This window comes from Pezoporus wallicus, unplaced genomic scaffold (genome assembly GCF_028554395.1).
Source record: "Pezoporus wallicus isolate ANWC-B61680 ecotype Strahan unplaced genomic scaffold, APGP_CSIRO_Pwel_v1 contig_14383, whole genome shotgun sequence".
Taxonomy (NCBI): domain Eukaryota; kingdom Metazoa; phylum Chordata; class Aves; order Psittaciformes; family Psittacidae; genus Pezoporus; species Pezoporus wallicus.
Window position 1 is genome coordinate 134,324 of NW_026635896.1, and position 15,305 is coordinate 149,628.

The window sequence follows — 15,305 nt, forward strand, 5'->3', positions numbered from 1 at the left end:
TACTTCACATCCCAGCAGCTGTCCAGCCAGGTCCCCGAGCACAGCCCTGTGGTCTATGGGACTGTGGAGAGCACCCACCTCGCTGCCAGCACCCCTGTCACTGCGACTAGCAACCCGAAGCAAGGTTTGTTGTTGGATATTTCCTATTTCCTCCCTGATTATTTTTAGTCTTTTTCATTTATTTCTTTTTTTGCCTCGTTTCTTGTTTTAGTTTGAGTATTTTTGGCATGGAGACAAGCACTCAGCAGAAATTGGAGGGGAGGGACGACTTTGCCTCCACTGGAACATTTTAACAATGTGTTGCTAAGGGAATTAATTGAAATTTGCCAATGTGAAACCAGTTAAAAATAATTGTAGTCAAGCTTATATGTCCTAAATGTTGTTTCAGAGCATCGGGAAGTGAGAGCCTCCTCTTGCCCATGTGCCACCCTCCAGCAAAATGCTCTTGGCCAGAGAGGTTTTAGATCATTTGGACAATTAGCCATACGTATGGCACATAACCAGAGCATCATATGGCTCCTCCAGAGCTGCTGCTCTGTCTTGGCCTGTAGGACATGGGCAATCTTAATTAGAAGAAAGACATTAGTGAGCAAAGTGAGCAGACTTGGCTTAGGAAAAGCAGCACGGCTGGAAAAAGTTTCTCAAAGTGATGGCATTTCCATCTCCTATGCAAGAATATACATTTAAAGGGAGGTTCTTTTAAACAGTTCAAAGGAAAGGTGTCCCAGGAGGGAGGATGGAACGTGTGCCAAGTCTCTTCCCACACTTTGCAGCCACCCAAAAGCCATTAAACAGCAGTTTAATGAGGTGTGTGCTGCTGTCACGCTAACATAGCCAGTGTAGGGATTCAGGCTCGGCACCGCCGCTGTGTCCCGGTTCTTTCCGCACTGCAGTGTTGGAGGTTCTGCCTCCGAGGGGTGCCCAAAGGAGAGGTGCCCTTTCACTCATGAGGAAAGAGGGGAAAATCTGCCTGTGATGCTTCAGATGTCCTAGATCCAAACAGCGGCATCATTGCTGCTTGGAAGTAAAAGGAGACATCCCTGAGGCTCATTTGTATCAGATTCTAGAATTTACTGGAAATGTTGCTCTTTTACAGCCAATGGTGCGGGCTTCAGGGTGTTCCCCCAGGGAAAATTGTTCCATGGATATGTTTCTGAACGGCTGCAGTGTCTGGAAATGGTTGAAGTGGAAGCTTTGGGATTCACAGAATCCCAGACTCCTTTGGGTTGGAAGGGGCCTTAAACCTCCAAACCCCTGCCATGGGCAGGGACCCTTTCCACTAGAGCAGCTTGCTCCAAGCCCCTGTGTCCAACCTGGCCTTGAACACTGCCAGGGATGGGGCAGCCACAGCTTCTCTGGGCACCCTGTGCCAGCGCCTCAGCACCCTCACAGGGAGGAGCTTCTGACTAAGAGCTCAGCTCAGTCTCCGCTTTCATCTGGTCCCATCTCCCACATAAAGCAGGACAATGGCTTTGTATAGTTGTACAAAACTTGGATGTCTGTGTCACCTAAAGCACTGTGGGTAGGTTTAAACACCCATGGAATCCATGGTGATGGTGCTGGCTGAGCAGGACTCGCAGGCATGCTCAGCTCTGGCCCAGCTGCTCTTCCCAGTCCATGTCCTTGTTCCCCCTCTGCCAAGGCACCCAAATCCCAGGGGATGTCTCTGAGCATGCCAAGGTGCATGGTGGCACCGGGACTTGAACAACTGATGTCCGAGGTGCAAGTACCAAAATACATCTGCCCTTTTGAGCAAGTTAATGTTGAACCGTAAAATCCAGCACTTTACCTCCCTGGTGTATGAAAACTTGTATTTCCAGGACAGGTGGGTTTTCCCTCTAACTTAATGCCTTCATAGGGAACTCTAAGTGAACTGGATGTGATCTTGATTTAGTTACACAGGTCTGACTGAGCTAGGTTAACTATAAATCAAAGCTTGAAGTGGGATTTAGCGCTGATGAGCTTTCCTGTATTTGTATCCGGTCCATCCCAGAAAGAGTCAAACATTTGTTCCAATCCAAAAACTGCTCAAGAGTGAATCTGTGTGAGCACAGCAGAGCAAGAGCACCCTGAAACAACACCATGAGCCTCAGGCTGGGACAGCAGCAGTGGGGTTGGTCACAGCACAGAGCAGAGGGAAGGGGAAGGAACTTTAAATACCATTGAAATCATTGATTTCAACCAAGCTAGTGGCACATCTTTCTGGAAATAAGAATTTCTCACTTTGTGCCTGATGCTGGGGGTTTTGTTCCCAGATAAAACCAGGCATAGATGGGGTGCATGGCTTACTTAAGCAAACATTGGTTAAAACCAGTATTATCGGGTCCCTTAAGACCTCTCCACCGTGTTCATCCTCTGGATCGCGTCCTCACTTGTGCCCTTTACTTTGGGCACTAGTTTGCATCAGTTGAGGTTTGGGATAAAGCTGTCGTTCCAAGTTTGTGGTATTCAGTGATCATTCTGCAGTTATTTATAACTGTGGCCCCTTGGCTGGCTCCAGAATCGGGATTGAAGCATGTGTGGTGCCGGCAGCCCGGCCTCTGGTACTCCCCACTGTGAGCATCTGCAGTCCCTGTGCTTTTGCAAGGCTGGATTTGGGATTGTGTTGCATTTAACATCCTGGGTTTTTTGCTTTAAAAGACAAGCATTTGGCATTTGCTGCTTTTAGAGCAGCTTCTGGTTTTTCAGGCTTCAAAGTTCCCAGATGATTTGGAATTTGCTGCTCTAATACCTTGTAGAAGGAGCGTTATTTGGGAGCAGACAGGCAGCTGTCATTCCTAGAGGTGCTCCTGGTGCCTGTGTGAAACAGTCCCAGTTGGGTGCAGGGGCAGCAGCGTTACTGGTGTCTTGTTCCACCACCTCTTGGGATCAAACCCTGCACTTTGGGAGGGTTGATGAGATCTCACCTGGTTGAACACTCAGGGTGTGGCTGTGCAATCTCTGGGCCGAATTTGGGTAATACTTCTTTTATATTGACTGCCAGTGTCTGATTCCGTAATCTCTTTATTTAAATGGCATATGCATGGAGAAGATCTTGCTCAAGAAGGGCATGGAAGGCACTGCTGTAGACCAGTCCCTGACCCAAATTCAAGGAGCCTTTTATAATAATACCAGTAGCAGTAGTAATAATAGATTTAAAAAAAATGGGGATTTTTCCTTTAGGTTTGGATTATTTTTTTAAGTGACTCACACTGACCCTGAAACTTTGACAGCCCAAGCCCAGAGCACCCTCTCCTCGCAGGAGATCCAATGCTTAACACCAAAAGAACACTGAAGTTGTCTATCAGGCAAGCAAGACTCAAGGCAGGAGGTTTTAGCCCTTGCCATGCTTTTTGTACCTGCTGCTTTGTAGCTGACCAGAAAGTGCTTTAGATGGAGCCTTCCCAGCACCTCCACAGTGGTGCTAAAGTGCTTTAAAGTTCCAGCAAGGGAAGCTGGCAGTAAGGCATTACTTAGGTGTTTCTAGGTGATGTTATTTATGTTTCTAGCTGAATGCTATTTTTCATGCTATATATTTTACTGGGAAGATAAATAGGAGCGTTTTTTGGGAGCAGACAGGCTGCTGTCATTTCTAGAGGTGCTCCTGGTGCCTATGTATCAGCTGGGCTGCCGAAGGTGAGGATATTGCTGGAGAATCCAGGTCAAACTGGTGGCAGACAGGGCAGGAACCTGGCTGCAGGCCAGTTGTAACGGGGTATAATTGTGCATGAAATCAGAGTCGTCCCCTTTGACTCAGCTTCAGGCTCAGTGCGATGTTTGGGCTATTGTCATTATGGGGTTTTAACTCTTTGTAAATGCTGCAGTGGACATGGAAAATGTGTGGCACAGTTTGTGGAAAACAGAGCTCCTGAAGTCTGGAAAGCTTCGAGCTGCTCTGCTGACAGCAGGACTCCTAACGTGGGCTCCAAAAGCTGCCTGCGAAGCCGGCGGCAGCACCGGGACGGAGCATGGAAAAATGGCACCAAGCCCAGTGATCATTTCCAGATAAACACCACGCAGCAGAAACCAATCCCTGTGTCCAGTGAAATCTTCCCCATCCACTGCTCCGGGCAGTCCCTGCTGCCACGAGCACGCAGCAACCCAGGTCCCTCTCGGGCCTTTACGTCTCTGCATGGAGGAGTCAGCAAGCATCTGTCCTGCTGAGTTGGGCAAAGCATTTCTAATGAGTAACTTGGCCAGATCTGTAGTGATCAAAAATACCTCCTGATGGAGCAAACTCTGCTCCTGAGCAGCCCAGTGCTTCCTGTAAATACCTTCTAAATATAATGTCAGGAGTGATGTTGGCATATTTAGAAGGGCTCTGATTCACTTGGGATGAATTGCGTTGATTTTTGTTTTCCCTTCCCAACTGTATGTTGTTCCACGTGACGCTTGCTGTCATAGCTGGCAGGGATCAGTGTTCCTTTGCCAGGACTTGGAGAGTTGTTCTCTGCTGGTTCCAGTTAAGCTTTACTTCTCTTTAGCCAAACCTGCTCATTGCTGTGCTGAAATCCCCCACCTCAAGTTGCTTTCCTCCTTGGATTTTGCACACTCAGCCTGTATTGGTGGCTGATCCATTGGCCACCTAAGGTGCAGTTGGAGGACAGTGGTTGAACACTGGTTTAAAACACAGTTGTGTATTTTTGCAGCAGTTTTTATCTCTTGGAATGTTTTTCTGGACACTTCAAATGCCTTCTTTTTGTTTTGGAGCAATGGCAGTTGACTCAAGGGGGTGAATATCCAGGCAGTTGTTTACAGCGAGCTGTAAATGTCAGGAATGCTGCATGAGTTCTGCAAAGGATGTTCCAGAAACCAGAGGTGACACAATTGCTTTTCTAAGGCAGTTCCCGGGTCCTTTTTCTCCCATGGAGCCTTTGGAATCAAAATCAGATGTTGGGATACTTTCTCCCATCTTTTCCCTCATTTGTCATCCTCCTCCAAAGCCATCTCCCTGCGTGCCTCATTAAGTTAAACTACTGCTTTGGCCGTGGTCCTCCCTTTAGAGCTGCAGGGGCTGTCAGTGGCTGGGACCAAAGTTCTTCATTGCTCCAGCTGTTCCTGAAGATGGGACTTGGTGCTCCAAGCAGTTTCAGATGGGTTCTCCTTCAAAAACCCTTTTCCTTCAGCCTATCTGTTGAATGAGCCCCAAATGGAAAGCCAAAAGAGCTTGGAGAAGACCAAACAAAGCCATACCTGAGTTCTGACTGACTTTTGATCATAGAATCATAGAATGGTTTGGGTTGGAAGGGACCTTACCAATCATCTGGTTCTAACTGGGTTTGGGGTTGGATGTGGCCTTCAGTTTCCTAATCTGAACAGCAGGGTTTGTGGCTCTGCCTTTTCCAGAATTACTTTTTCCTGCTGTGGCAGTGTCCCAAAGGAGCTCCCTGATGCTTCAGTGCTCGGAAAGCCCTGGGGTGTTTTGCATTGATGGGGCAGAGCAGAGCTCCCTGAGGCCAGACAAAGCTGATCTTGTAAGAGGGGTTAGAACTGGGCTGTCGAGTCCAGGACGTTGCCTTTGAGTGTCTCATCTGTCTTGCAGAGTTGTAGCATGGAGGCACTTCCCTACGCAGGATCTCACAGTCTACCTACATCCTGTCACCAAATCAGAGGCAGGAGAGGGTGTAACATAGATCCTAACTAGTTCTGTTGGATATTTTAGGATCTTGGCTCATACTTTGTTCAAAAGAAGTGGGAATAAATGTGTTAAATGCAGCTCAGCTTTGGGAGCTGTGTGGTGGTTGCAGCAGGGCTGGTATTGCAAAGCCTTTTGGTCATCACAGCATCAGTGCAGGGACTTCTCTGTGCTCAATAGTTTGGGGTTTGATGTGACACGTGCAGATACCTTTCACCTGCTTGATAGCCTTGGACCACAAACATCAAGAGCTGATGGTGCTGTTGTTTGGCTGTGTTTAAATCCCTTCTTGGTTCTGCTTTCTTTGGGAAAAGGTATCTCTGCTGGAATTTAGAACAGAAAGAGAGGATGTGTCCTTTAGTCTGGTGTGCTGATGGTGGTGGAGCTGAGGAATAACAAGGGGGAAAATAAACTCAGCGCATCCCATGTGTTCATAATGGCACAACACGTGGCAACTGTAAAAGAATGGGCCGTGGCTCGGGGTTGCAGCCCCGGTCTCCTCTGAGGCAGAGCCCAAGTGAAGTGATGCTTTTGTCTTCTGTAATTTCTGTCCAGAAAAATTCCATTTTCAGCTGCAGGTTTCTGCACAAAATGCACCTTTTGTAACATTTCCCAGGCCTGTTCTGTGAAGGCCATTACATTCAGAAAACCAGGAGCGGTGGTTATGTTTGAGACTGGCTGCAGGCTGCCCGGAGCTCCCCTTTACCTGCAGGGTTAACTTCAGGTGCCTCTGGTGGCTTCCTTGGAGCTTCTTGGGTGGAAGGCAGGACGCAGGCAAGGGGAACCGGGGGGCTTAGGTACAGCAAAGGGAAGTGGAGTTGTTTTGTTGTTTATAACATTGCCTTTGTTTCTGTCCTTTCCCAGAAGAGAAGCCAAAACCAGACCCAGTATTAAAACCTTCTTCTCCAGTCCTCAGACCAGAACCTGCTGGGGAGAAAAAAGATCAAGCTGGCCAGACGGCCGAGGCCACCTCAGTGGAAACCCCACCAGAACTTCCTCTTGCTCCATCGCCAACCCCGACCGCTCCCGTCGCAGTTGTTCCTGCTGCTCCAGCTGCTGCTGTTGTCACCGTTTCTAGTAAACCCCCATTCACAGCTGACTCAGAGGAGACATGTGAACTGGCTTCCCCAAAAGAGGAGGCAATGCCTATATCCAATGCCACACCGTGCACGGACACATCGGACCCTTCGCCAGTAGAAGAGGCTGATGCCGAGGTGTGCGAGGAGCCTAGTAGTGTAGCATCTAGTGATATTCCAGTGACTGCTAGTACTAATCTAATTAATGAGGTGAATGGAGTTAGTGAAAAGGTAACTGCTGCAGAGAGCGTAGTAGATGTAGCCCAGACGGAAGCTGCACCATTGACTGCTGAGTTGGAGACCCCCGAAGCACCTCCAGCAGAAGTGGAAAGCGTGCCATCTTCCAGTGCTCTTCACGCTGCTCCCTCTCCTCCTCCCACCCCACCTCCCACCCCTCCGCCACCATCTCCTCCCAGTTCGGTTGCTGCTGCTGCTGTTACCACTACAACTCCTTCTCCACCTCCTCTTCCGTCTCCTAGTGCCCTCCCTGTTGTCCAGGGAGATTTAGAAGGAGAGGAGAGCACAAGAACTACTCTTAGCGAAGAGGTAAAAGATACTGAAAAGAAGGAAGAGACAGAAGCAGATGGGCAACTGGAGGAGAGCACAGAGGCTCAGAGCTTAAACTCGAACAAGAGTCCTGTCCCAGGTAAGTGTTGGCACCGTGGTTGCGTGCAGTGAACTGGAGGATGAAGGAAGGAGATCTGGGGTGGTTCCTCCATCAGGTGTTTCTGTTTCTATCTGCCAAAGCAAAGTCTGATCATGCTGCATGACTAAGACTTCACGTTTCTGTGTCTGCCTTTGAGAATCCAGGCTGTTTCTCTGAGCCTCCTCACCTGCCTTTGGCTTCAGTGTCCTCTGTCATCGCTGGGTTAGCACTGAATGGATTCAGGTAGACCTCTGTCTTTTCATTGGTTGTAATTTCTTTAGAAAACTGGATCTTTTTCAGGACTTCCTGCAGATGATACTGGAAACCAAGTTAAATCAATTGATTGATTGTATTTAGCTGCTGGGGCAAGTGTAACACTGGCTATTGTGCACATTTAGCAGTGTTAAAGCATTTAGATGTGTCTCATCTTTCCCCCCTGTTTTGGAGTCCTTTCAGAGCTGGGAAAATGAGGTGTTTTATTGAAATATATCCTTGGAATTTGATGAAGTTTGGTCAAGAAGCAAAGCAGAAAGAGTAGGTTGGGATTTGGGGGGGATTGTTGGGGTTTTTTAAGTAACATTTAAAATAGGATTTGGGGTTTTTCCAGTTTATTCTTTCATAAGCCAGCCCTGGTTGTGCACTGGCATCAGGAGCATCTCGAGCTACTCTCTGCTGTGGATTAAACTAAGTGAAAAGCTGAGCTTGGCCCTGTTCCATATTTGTGTGTTGCTGCACTAGGTCAGTATGCTGGACCTTAAATAAAACCCAGTATCTTGGGAAGATCAGACAGATCCCTGCTCTAGCAGCCACAGGGGGGGGGGTCTGTTAATCTTCTATTTTTATTCTGCTCGGGTCATTTCACTGCTCTGGCTCTTGCTGTTCCTTCAGGCTGAGCCACTTCATAACACAAATTAATTTCCTTACAAAGCAGGGAAGTGGGGCTCTCTGTAAATCAGGTTTTGCCCAGGCAGGCTCCAGCTTGTGCTATTAGTGCTTGTTCTGTGAGGGCCTGTAGTGTAGATGAAAAAAAATAAAGCATTTTTGGCTTTTATTTATGCAGCAGATGAATTTTAATGCTCTAATGTCATTAGGCTGGACAGCCCACATTAGCCAATGCATTGGCTTTGGCAACAGAGAAACAAATATGTCTCAAGTCGTGTACAAGATCACTCGAAACTGTAATTCCTATTAAAAGCTCAGTGCTTCAAGGGAAGCAAAATACTCTCCCAGGTCATTGCTGGGTGCTTTACCCCTTCTTTAATGACCTGTAACTGTATTGCATTGCTCTGCTAAGCATTTTTTGAGCCATACTTTCCCAATTCTTCCTTGGAGAGTGGAAGAGAGGTTTAAGTAACGTCATCTGAAGGTGACTGCTCACTCAGGCATCTGTCTGGGCTGAATGAGGAATTGCAGGTCTCTGCCATGTGCTGGAAAATACAGATGCTGAGCTTCAGGAGCAAGGAGGAAGGGCTATTGCTGTTATTGTTTTTCCCTTGGACTAAAGGCCAAGAGTCTTTTCTGTGATCTCTGGAGGTACAATAGACATTGGGATAAAGGAAAGCTCTCAAACACGTGCCGGTAAGCGTGAACTCTGTGACTGTTAACACTGTTTTGTTGGGAGTTCCAGCAGGAGTGTGTGCCTACTGCAGAGCAGCTTGGCCACAAATACAGACTAGTTTGGGTTGGAGGGGACCTTAAAGCTCATGCAGTCCCAGCCCCTGCCATGGGCAGGGACAAAGCCTTGTTGAGACTTGCAGGGTTCCCTATTTTGTGATGGTGGTGACAGCTTTTCAGGGATGAATGAAGTTATTTGCTTGTTTCTCAAGCACTGAACAGAATGCACTTTGTGTCTCACAGTCAGAGAAATGACTTTCATGTTTTCCTTCATCAAGCTCTAGAGAGGGAGAAGGACCACAGAGGTTTAGCATCCTTAAACATCTTCATTCTCCAGCAGTTCTGTTTTACAGCTCCAGAAAAGGAGTTTGTCAGTGTTTGCAGGAGGAGCTGGGCACTGAGCAGAGCTGATCCAGTTGGGATCCAGGGGAACTTCTGCTCTGTCTTTTCCACTGGCATTACGACTCCACCAGATTTCCAAGGTTGGAGAATTTCTGCCCAAGCCCCCCTGTTGTATTCTTCTTATTTTGCAGAAATTGGAGTGTGCTTGGTTTTCCTTTCTATTTTACACTATATTCTGTCTACTCTTCCTTTAAGTCCTATGTTGCGTTAGCCTGCATGAAGATAGCAACTTCATTGGCTTAGTCTCAGTATCTGATAGCAGTTCATCTGCAGCCTGCTCGTCAGTGCTCTTGCTTCTAATCCCCTGCAGAATGGGGAAGATGTGGTGGGGTTTTGGAGCATTAAACCCCTGAGAAGTGCAGTTTTTCACCCTGCAGGCAGGATCTTGTACCCGAGTGTCCAGTTTCCTGCCACTGAGGGTGTTTCTGTTCCAAGTATTTGCCAAAATGGGGGATATGGGGAGGCACATTCCCACTGTTGCAGTTGTGGAGGCTGCAGGTCTTGCTCCTACCCCAGTCTTGGGGTTTTCAGGATGGGCAGAGCTCTTGTATCTGCAAAGGGCAAGAGCACACAGCTGTTAATTAATTGCTACTCATCTTCATTACAAGGAAAGAAAATACAGATATTATCAAGAAGAGAACCATCATCCTTAATGAAATGTTGCTCCAGCTGAAGCTATCAATGGCAGGCAGCCTCTTTTGTCAGTAGATTCTGGTTTATCTATAGTAGCATTGGTGGCTGCAGTGAGGGACCAGCATCGTCAGGGAACAAAACTGGAGAGATTCTGTTGGAGGAGGAGGCATTTCTAAAGGAGGTGTCACTCCCAGCCTCGAAGCCTTGAGGACATGCTCTGAATGCATCTTTTGATACCACCTTTCTGTTGTGGCTATTACGAGGAGCAAAGAGGAAAACAGGAGCCTGATGGCTGTCCCAGGCAGAACTCCGAGGAACGTAGGAAGCCAAAAAAGCTTCATACGTGTTGAATTCCAAGGGCTGTTTCTTGCAGAGCTCATTTATAAGATGTATTTCAATATAAAGTAGCTCAACCAGCTGCAAGTCCCTGGGTTTCTTTGCTGTGGAGGCCATAAATGAGCAACTTGGGGCAGTAATTGGAAATATCCCCAGCACCCAGAGCCAGAGACATAAATCAGGTATCGCCTGGTCCTTGATTTGCTGCCACAGCCCACTGGAATATATGTTCTTTCCCATGAGCTGTAAGGGGATGGCAAGTCTTTGCTTTGGTTTATAATGGCACATGGGCTAAGAAAGAGAAATGTAAGAGTGGTATTAATTTATGCTTAGCAGTTGGCACCCACATCAGAGAGGAGACTGTCTGCTCTGCCTCGCCTGATGGGTTGTCAGCTTGTGGGGGGGATCTCCTGCAGAAAGATGTTCTGCTGAAGAACACGATGTGGCTGCAGAAATGGGTTGAGGTAGCGCAGATCAGAGGTCTCATGAGACCCCCCTGCAGCCCTGATCCAGCTCTGGGGCAGCAGCAGAACCGGGGACGTGGAGCCTCTGGAGTGAGGCCAGAGGAGGCCATGGAGATGCTGCGAGGGCTGGAGCAGCTCTGCTCTGGAGCCAGGCTGAGAGAGCTGGGCTGGGGCAGCCTGGAGAAGAGAAGGCTCCTGAAGGGGAGACCTGAGAGCAGCTCCAGTGCCTGAAGGGGCTGCAGGACCCTTGCCTAGAGCCAAGCTGGACGCATTGCATTTTTGTTGCTCTGCAGCTTGTGGAGACCCTTGCAGCTGAAACACCGTTGTCCTGGTGAGGTTTTGGCTGTGGGAGGGTTGGCACCTAAACTCACATTAATCTTCTAAGCTTACATTAGTGTGAATGCTCCTTTTGAGTCAGTTCCTGTAGCAGAAATGAAACCAAATCTGATGTCTGCTCTTTTAAGAGGGGAGAAGTTGCGCAATGTCTCAGGGGTCTCGCTGGTGTACCCCAGTCAGCTCTGAAACTCAGCCGGGTCTTGGTACTGGGGTACAGGCTGCACAACCAGAGGTGTCTCGGGGTTCAAGGCAAGTGTCTGGCCAAGCATCCTCATGCAGGGAAACCCCAAAGCAGGAAAAGGATCTACACAAGTAAAGGCAAAAGCCGCGAGGCTCATTCAGGAGGCTCGGCAGGATCACAGCTTTATGTAGCTTTCTGCTGCCAAAAAAAAGGTGGAAAAAATGTATTATTGAGGAGCAATAGCGTTAACATCCTGAGAGTTGAGGAAGTCACACCCTAAACCTTTGCCAGCCCCAAATCCGTGACCTCAAGTTTATTTCTGTGTCTTTAAAAACGAAACGTTATTTTACACTGTGGATGTTTTTTCCATACTTTAATTTTGTCAAATTAAAAACTTTGGGGTTAAAAACCATCTCCTTTGTGGTGAAATTACTTGGCTATGGCAGTGTTTGGGTCATTGCTGTGCAAATGTGACCTCCTCCTTAACGAAGTCCTCCAGAAGTGTGGAGGTGGCACCAGCAAACAAGGAGGCATCTCCCCATGGGCTCCATGCAGCAGGTTGACCTTTGAAAAGCACTAGATTTTCACTAAATGATGGCAGATTTGGTGGTGGAGGGAGCTGTGGAACCTCACTTAGGTCCTCGCTTTGCTCAATCACAGAAATCACTGCATGGACCTTACCCAACCCCAGTTTCACCCCGTGGTGACGTTAAGAGCTTGGCTCTTCCTGCGGCCGGCTGCCAGAGCCATAGGAAAAGCTGATCCCTGGTTGTGCAAGGTGAAGCTGGTTTGCAGCCTGTGCCCACTGGCTGTTTCTCTGCTCCTTTGAGCCCTGGGAAGTTCAAGGTTCAAGCTGGGGCTCTGTTCTGCTCTTCAAGCTTCACGTTGCTCCATAGGGTGCTGTGATGGATGGGGATGCAGGACGAGGAGACTGGGAGACCTGGATGGTTTCTCCAGCTCCTCCGTGAACCGTCAGTTCTTGGAACGACCTGGTGATGAATATTGAGTATTTGAATTAGACTTGGGCATTTTTAATCAACCTTTGCTTTTGTGGTGTTCAGCATGAAGGTGACGATCTCTTATCAGTCATGGTAGCTCCCATTGCACCTTGGGCTGGTGTTGGCGTGCTGATGGTCCTGATTTCCGCAGCCAGCAAGTCCACAGTCTCCCTCCAGACAGGAAAACGCTGCTAAGAAACTGCCGAGGCTCCTACGTGTCCTTTGGGACAGTGGGAATGTCGCAGATCCTGTTTCCTCTGTGCCCATAGGAACAAAGCAGGCTGTCATAACACCCTTTTCATTTCTCCATAGTTGAAGGGCCTTTCAGAGTGGTGTTTTATTGTGATAGAAGAAGGGCACGCTGTGGTTTGCCACAAGATCTGCTGGAAACCAAAGGCTCGAGCTGGAAATCTGTTTGCAGTAAACTTCAGTCACGACATCAGTTCTCTTTGTGCCCTGTGTTACATCTGCATCTGGGCCTCGTAGCAGACGTTAAGCTGGTGGCACTTGCAACTAATTACAAGCATGTTGGATTAATGCTTTGTCTCCTCTCCTAATATATGGTGCGGTTTCTTTTACCCTTTGGGGGGGCAGAAAAGTGATTAGAGTAAATCACTGCTGATGTTAGGAATATTACCTGGTGTTTTCTTCAAATCCAGGGAAATAAGTGCATGGTGGAGTTGTTAACCTGGTTTCAAAGTGAAACCTAAATCCAGCTCAGGAGAGCCAGTAGTGCTAGTGCTGCAAGATTGGAGGAGTTGTCCTTTCGGATGAGCTTGGAAATCTGGGGCTGTCCACGGTTATGGTTTATGGTTAATATTATAACTCTCATAATATTCCTGTGGTATACATTGAGAGCAGCCAGCACTCTCAGCTCCTTCAAAGCTCAGTTTCTGCAGGATGTCTTTTGCCCTGTGTGATCCTTACGCTGTTGGTAACAAACTCTGTGTGTCACAGGTAGCGTTTCGAGCTTGAATGAGCAGCTTGTAAAACAATTACCCTGTTTTAATGTCCTTCTAATGATGGTGTCATTGCTGCTTTGAAACAAAACTGGTTCAGTCTGAACCCTTGCAAGGCCGTGACCGCTTCCTTTGCCTCTACAGAAAACTAGTGTGTGAGAGGGCAGAACATCACCCCCGGCCAGATTTGCTCCATAGCAGTGAGTGTTGTAATGGATGTGCATTTACATTGCAGCCCAAACTGCTCTAACTGCACCAAAGACGTGGAAGAAACCAAAAGACCGGACCCAAGCCACTGAGGAGGCGATAGAGGCAGAAGCAGAGGTAAGAGGGAACCACAGTGCTGCTTTGCCCAAGTTTAATGAGGAATTTTTCTCTCTTGAAGCTGTGTTTTAGAGGCGTTGCTTCCTAGTTGTCCTGCAAGGATGCAGGGCAGACTTACATGGGGGAACAACAGTGATAATTCCTCAGCACCCTTTAGATAATGGGGTTTAGTCCATTCCTTGTTACAGCTCTTAAGTTTTCTTTGCTCTTGACTGATTTAGTAACTACCAGCAGTCAGGAACATCCAACTGCTGTCCTTCCAGAGAAGAAGGATGTCCAGAGGAGGACCACAAGGATGGTTAGGGCTCTGGAGCATCTCTCTTATGAGGAGAGATTGCAGGAGCTGGGCCTGTTTAGTTTAGAGAAGTGCAGACTGAGGGGATCTCATCAGTGCAGATCAATGTCTCAAAGGCAGGTGCCAGGAGGATGGTGCCAGACTCTCTTCAGTGATGCCCAGCAACAGAACAAGGAGTAATGGCCATAAACTAAACCACAAGTTTCACCTCAATATGAGAAAGAACTTTCTGTTGAGGATGGCAGAGCCCTGGCACAGGCTGCCCAGGGCAGGTGTGGAATCTCTCTCTCTGGAGACATCCCAAACCTGCCTGGACAAGCGCCTGTGTGACCTGGTCTGGGTGGCCCTGCCTTGGCAGGGGGCACGACTGCATGAGGTCCCTCCCAGCACTAATGATTCTGGGATCCTGGGATTAAGGATGAGAACCAAAGTGGAGTTGAACCCCTTACACTGCCCTGTTTGGGTGCCACCACCATGACATAGGGCAGGTTCTGTGGACAGTGGTGCCACAGTGATGTCACGGCCAGGTTAGTTTTCCTGACGACCACCTGATGGAGAAGCTGAGAAAGGAAAAGCCTGGAGTCTGCAGGCAAAACCACCTTGACAGCAATTAGATGAGTAATGAAAGTCTCCATTGCTGCTGCTCCGGTTGGGATATTGCAGGAGGGACCTCTTGGTTTAATATCCTGGGTGAAATTGGGGTTGGAATAGATCACAGAAGGGAATAAGAGGGTAAAAGTGTTCATGCTCAGCCTGTCTCTGCACTGATAACAACTGGTGGTGTTATTCAGTTTTTCTTAGTTTTTTATTAGTTTCTTATCTGCTGTTTCCTCCACACCTTGCCCTTAGTGCAGACGTCACTGAACCATTCTGGTATAAAGCCTGTTGTCACCGAGTAAACCTTGACTCTTGTGGATGGTGCCTCATCCTTTGTGTAAGCGAGTGCTTGTGTTTCCCCCTGAAGTAGCAGATTTATATTACCAATGGCATAGAAGTGTCTTCCCCTCTTTTTGGGTGGGAATAGACACTTAACAATGCTCACGTGCAGGGTATCCTGCAGTGACACTGGTCTGTGTGCAATGGAAGAACTGATGGTTGGGTCATCCAGAGAACTTAAGAGCATCACTGTGCTTGTTTTCAAGCCAGAGAGTGGAGGATGTTGCTGGAGCTGCACCCAGTTCATACTCTCTGTGTATCACAGAATCCCAGCCTGGTTTGGGTTGGAAGGGACCTTAAAGCTCATCCAGCTCCAACCCCTGCCATGGACAGGGACCCCTTCCACTAGAGCAGCTTGCTCCAAGCCCCTGTGTCCAACCTGGCCTTGAACACTGCCAGGGATGGGGCAGCCACGGTTGGACTTGATGATCTTAAAGGTCTTCTCCAACCTCGTGATTCTACGATTCTGTGATCTTCTACCACACACTGAT

The 15,305-nt window shown here is 48.1% G+C and overlaps 1 protein-coding gene across 16 annotated transcripts in view; it reads left to right on the forward strand.

Moving 5' to 3' along the window:
- The window catches only part of EIF4G3 (eukaryotic translation initiation factor 4 gamma 3), a 149,524-nt gene that overhangs the window by 98,783 nt on the left and 35,436 nt on the right, over window positions 1-15,305 (forward strand). For 13 of the 16 annotated variants that reach the window (XR_008970803.1, XM_057398548.1, XM_057398551.1 and 10 more), the window contains 3 exons: window positions 16-124; window positions 6,479-7,336; window positions 13,495-13,583. Coding sequence is in view for 15 of the 16 variants with exons in the window: in XM_057398548.1 (XP_057254531.1) it covers window positions 16-124; window positions 6,479-7,336; window positions 13,495-13,583 (1,056 nt within the window). In the remaining variant the exon portion in view is untranslated. The remainder of the gene's footprint in view (window positions 1-15; window positions 125-6,478; window positions 7,337-13,494; window positions 13,584-15,305) is intronic. The other 3 variants (XM_057398549.1, XM_057398552.1, XM_057398555.1) reach the window with 1 other exon arrangement.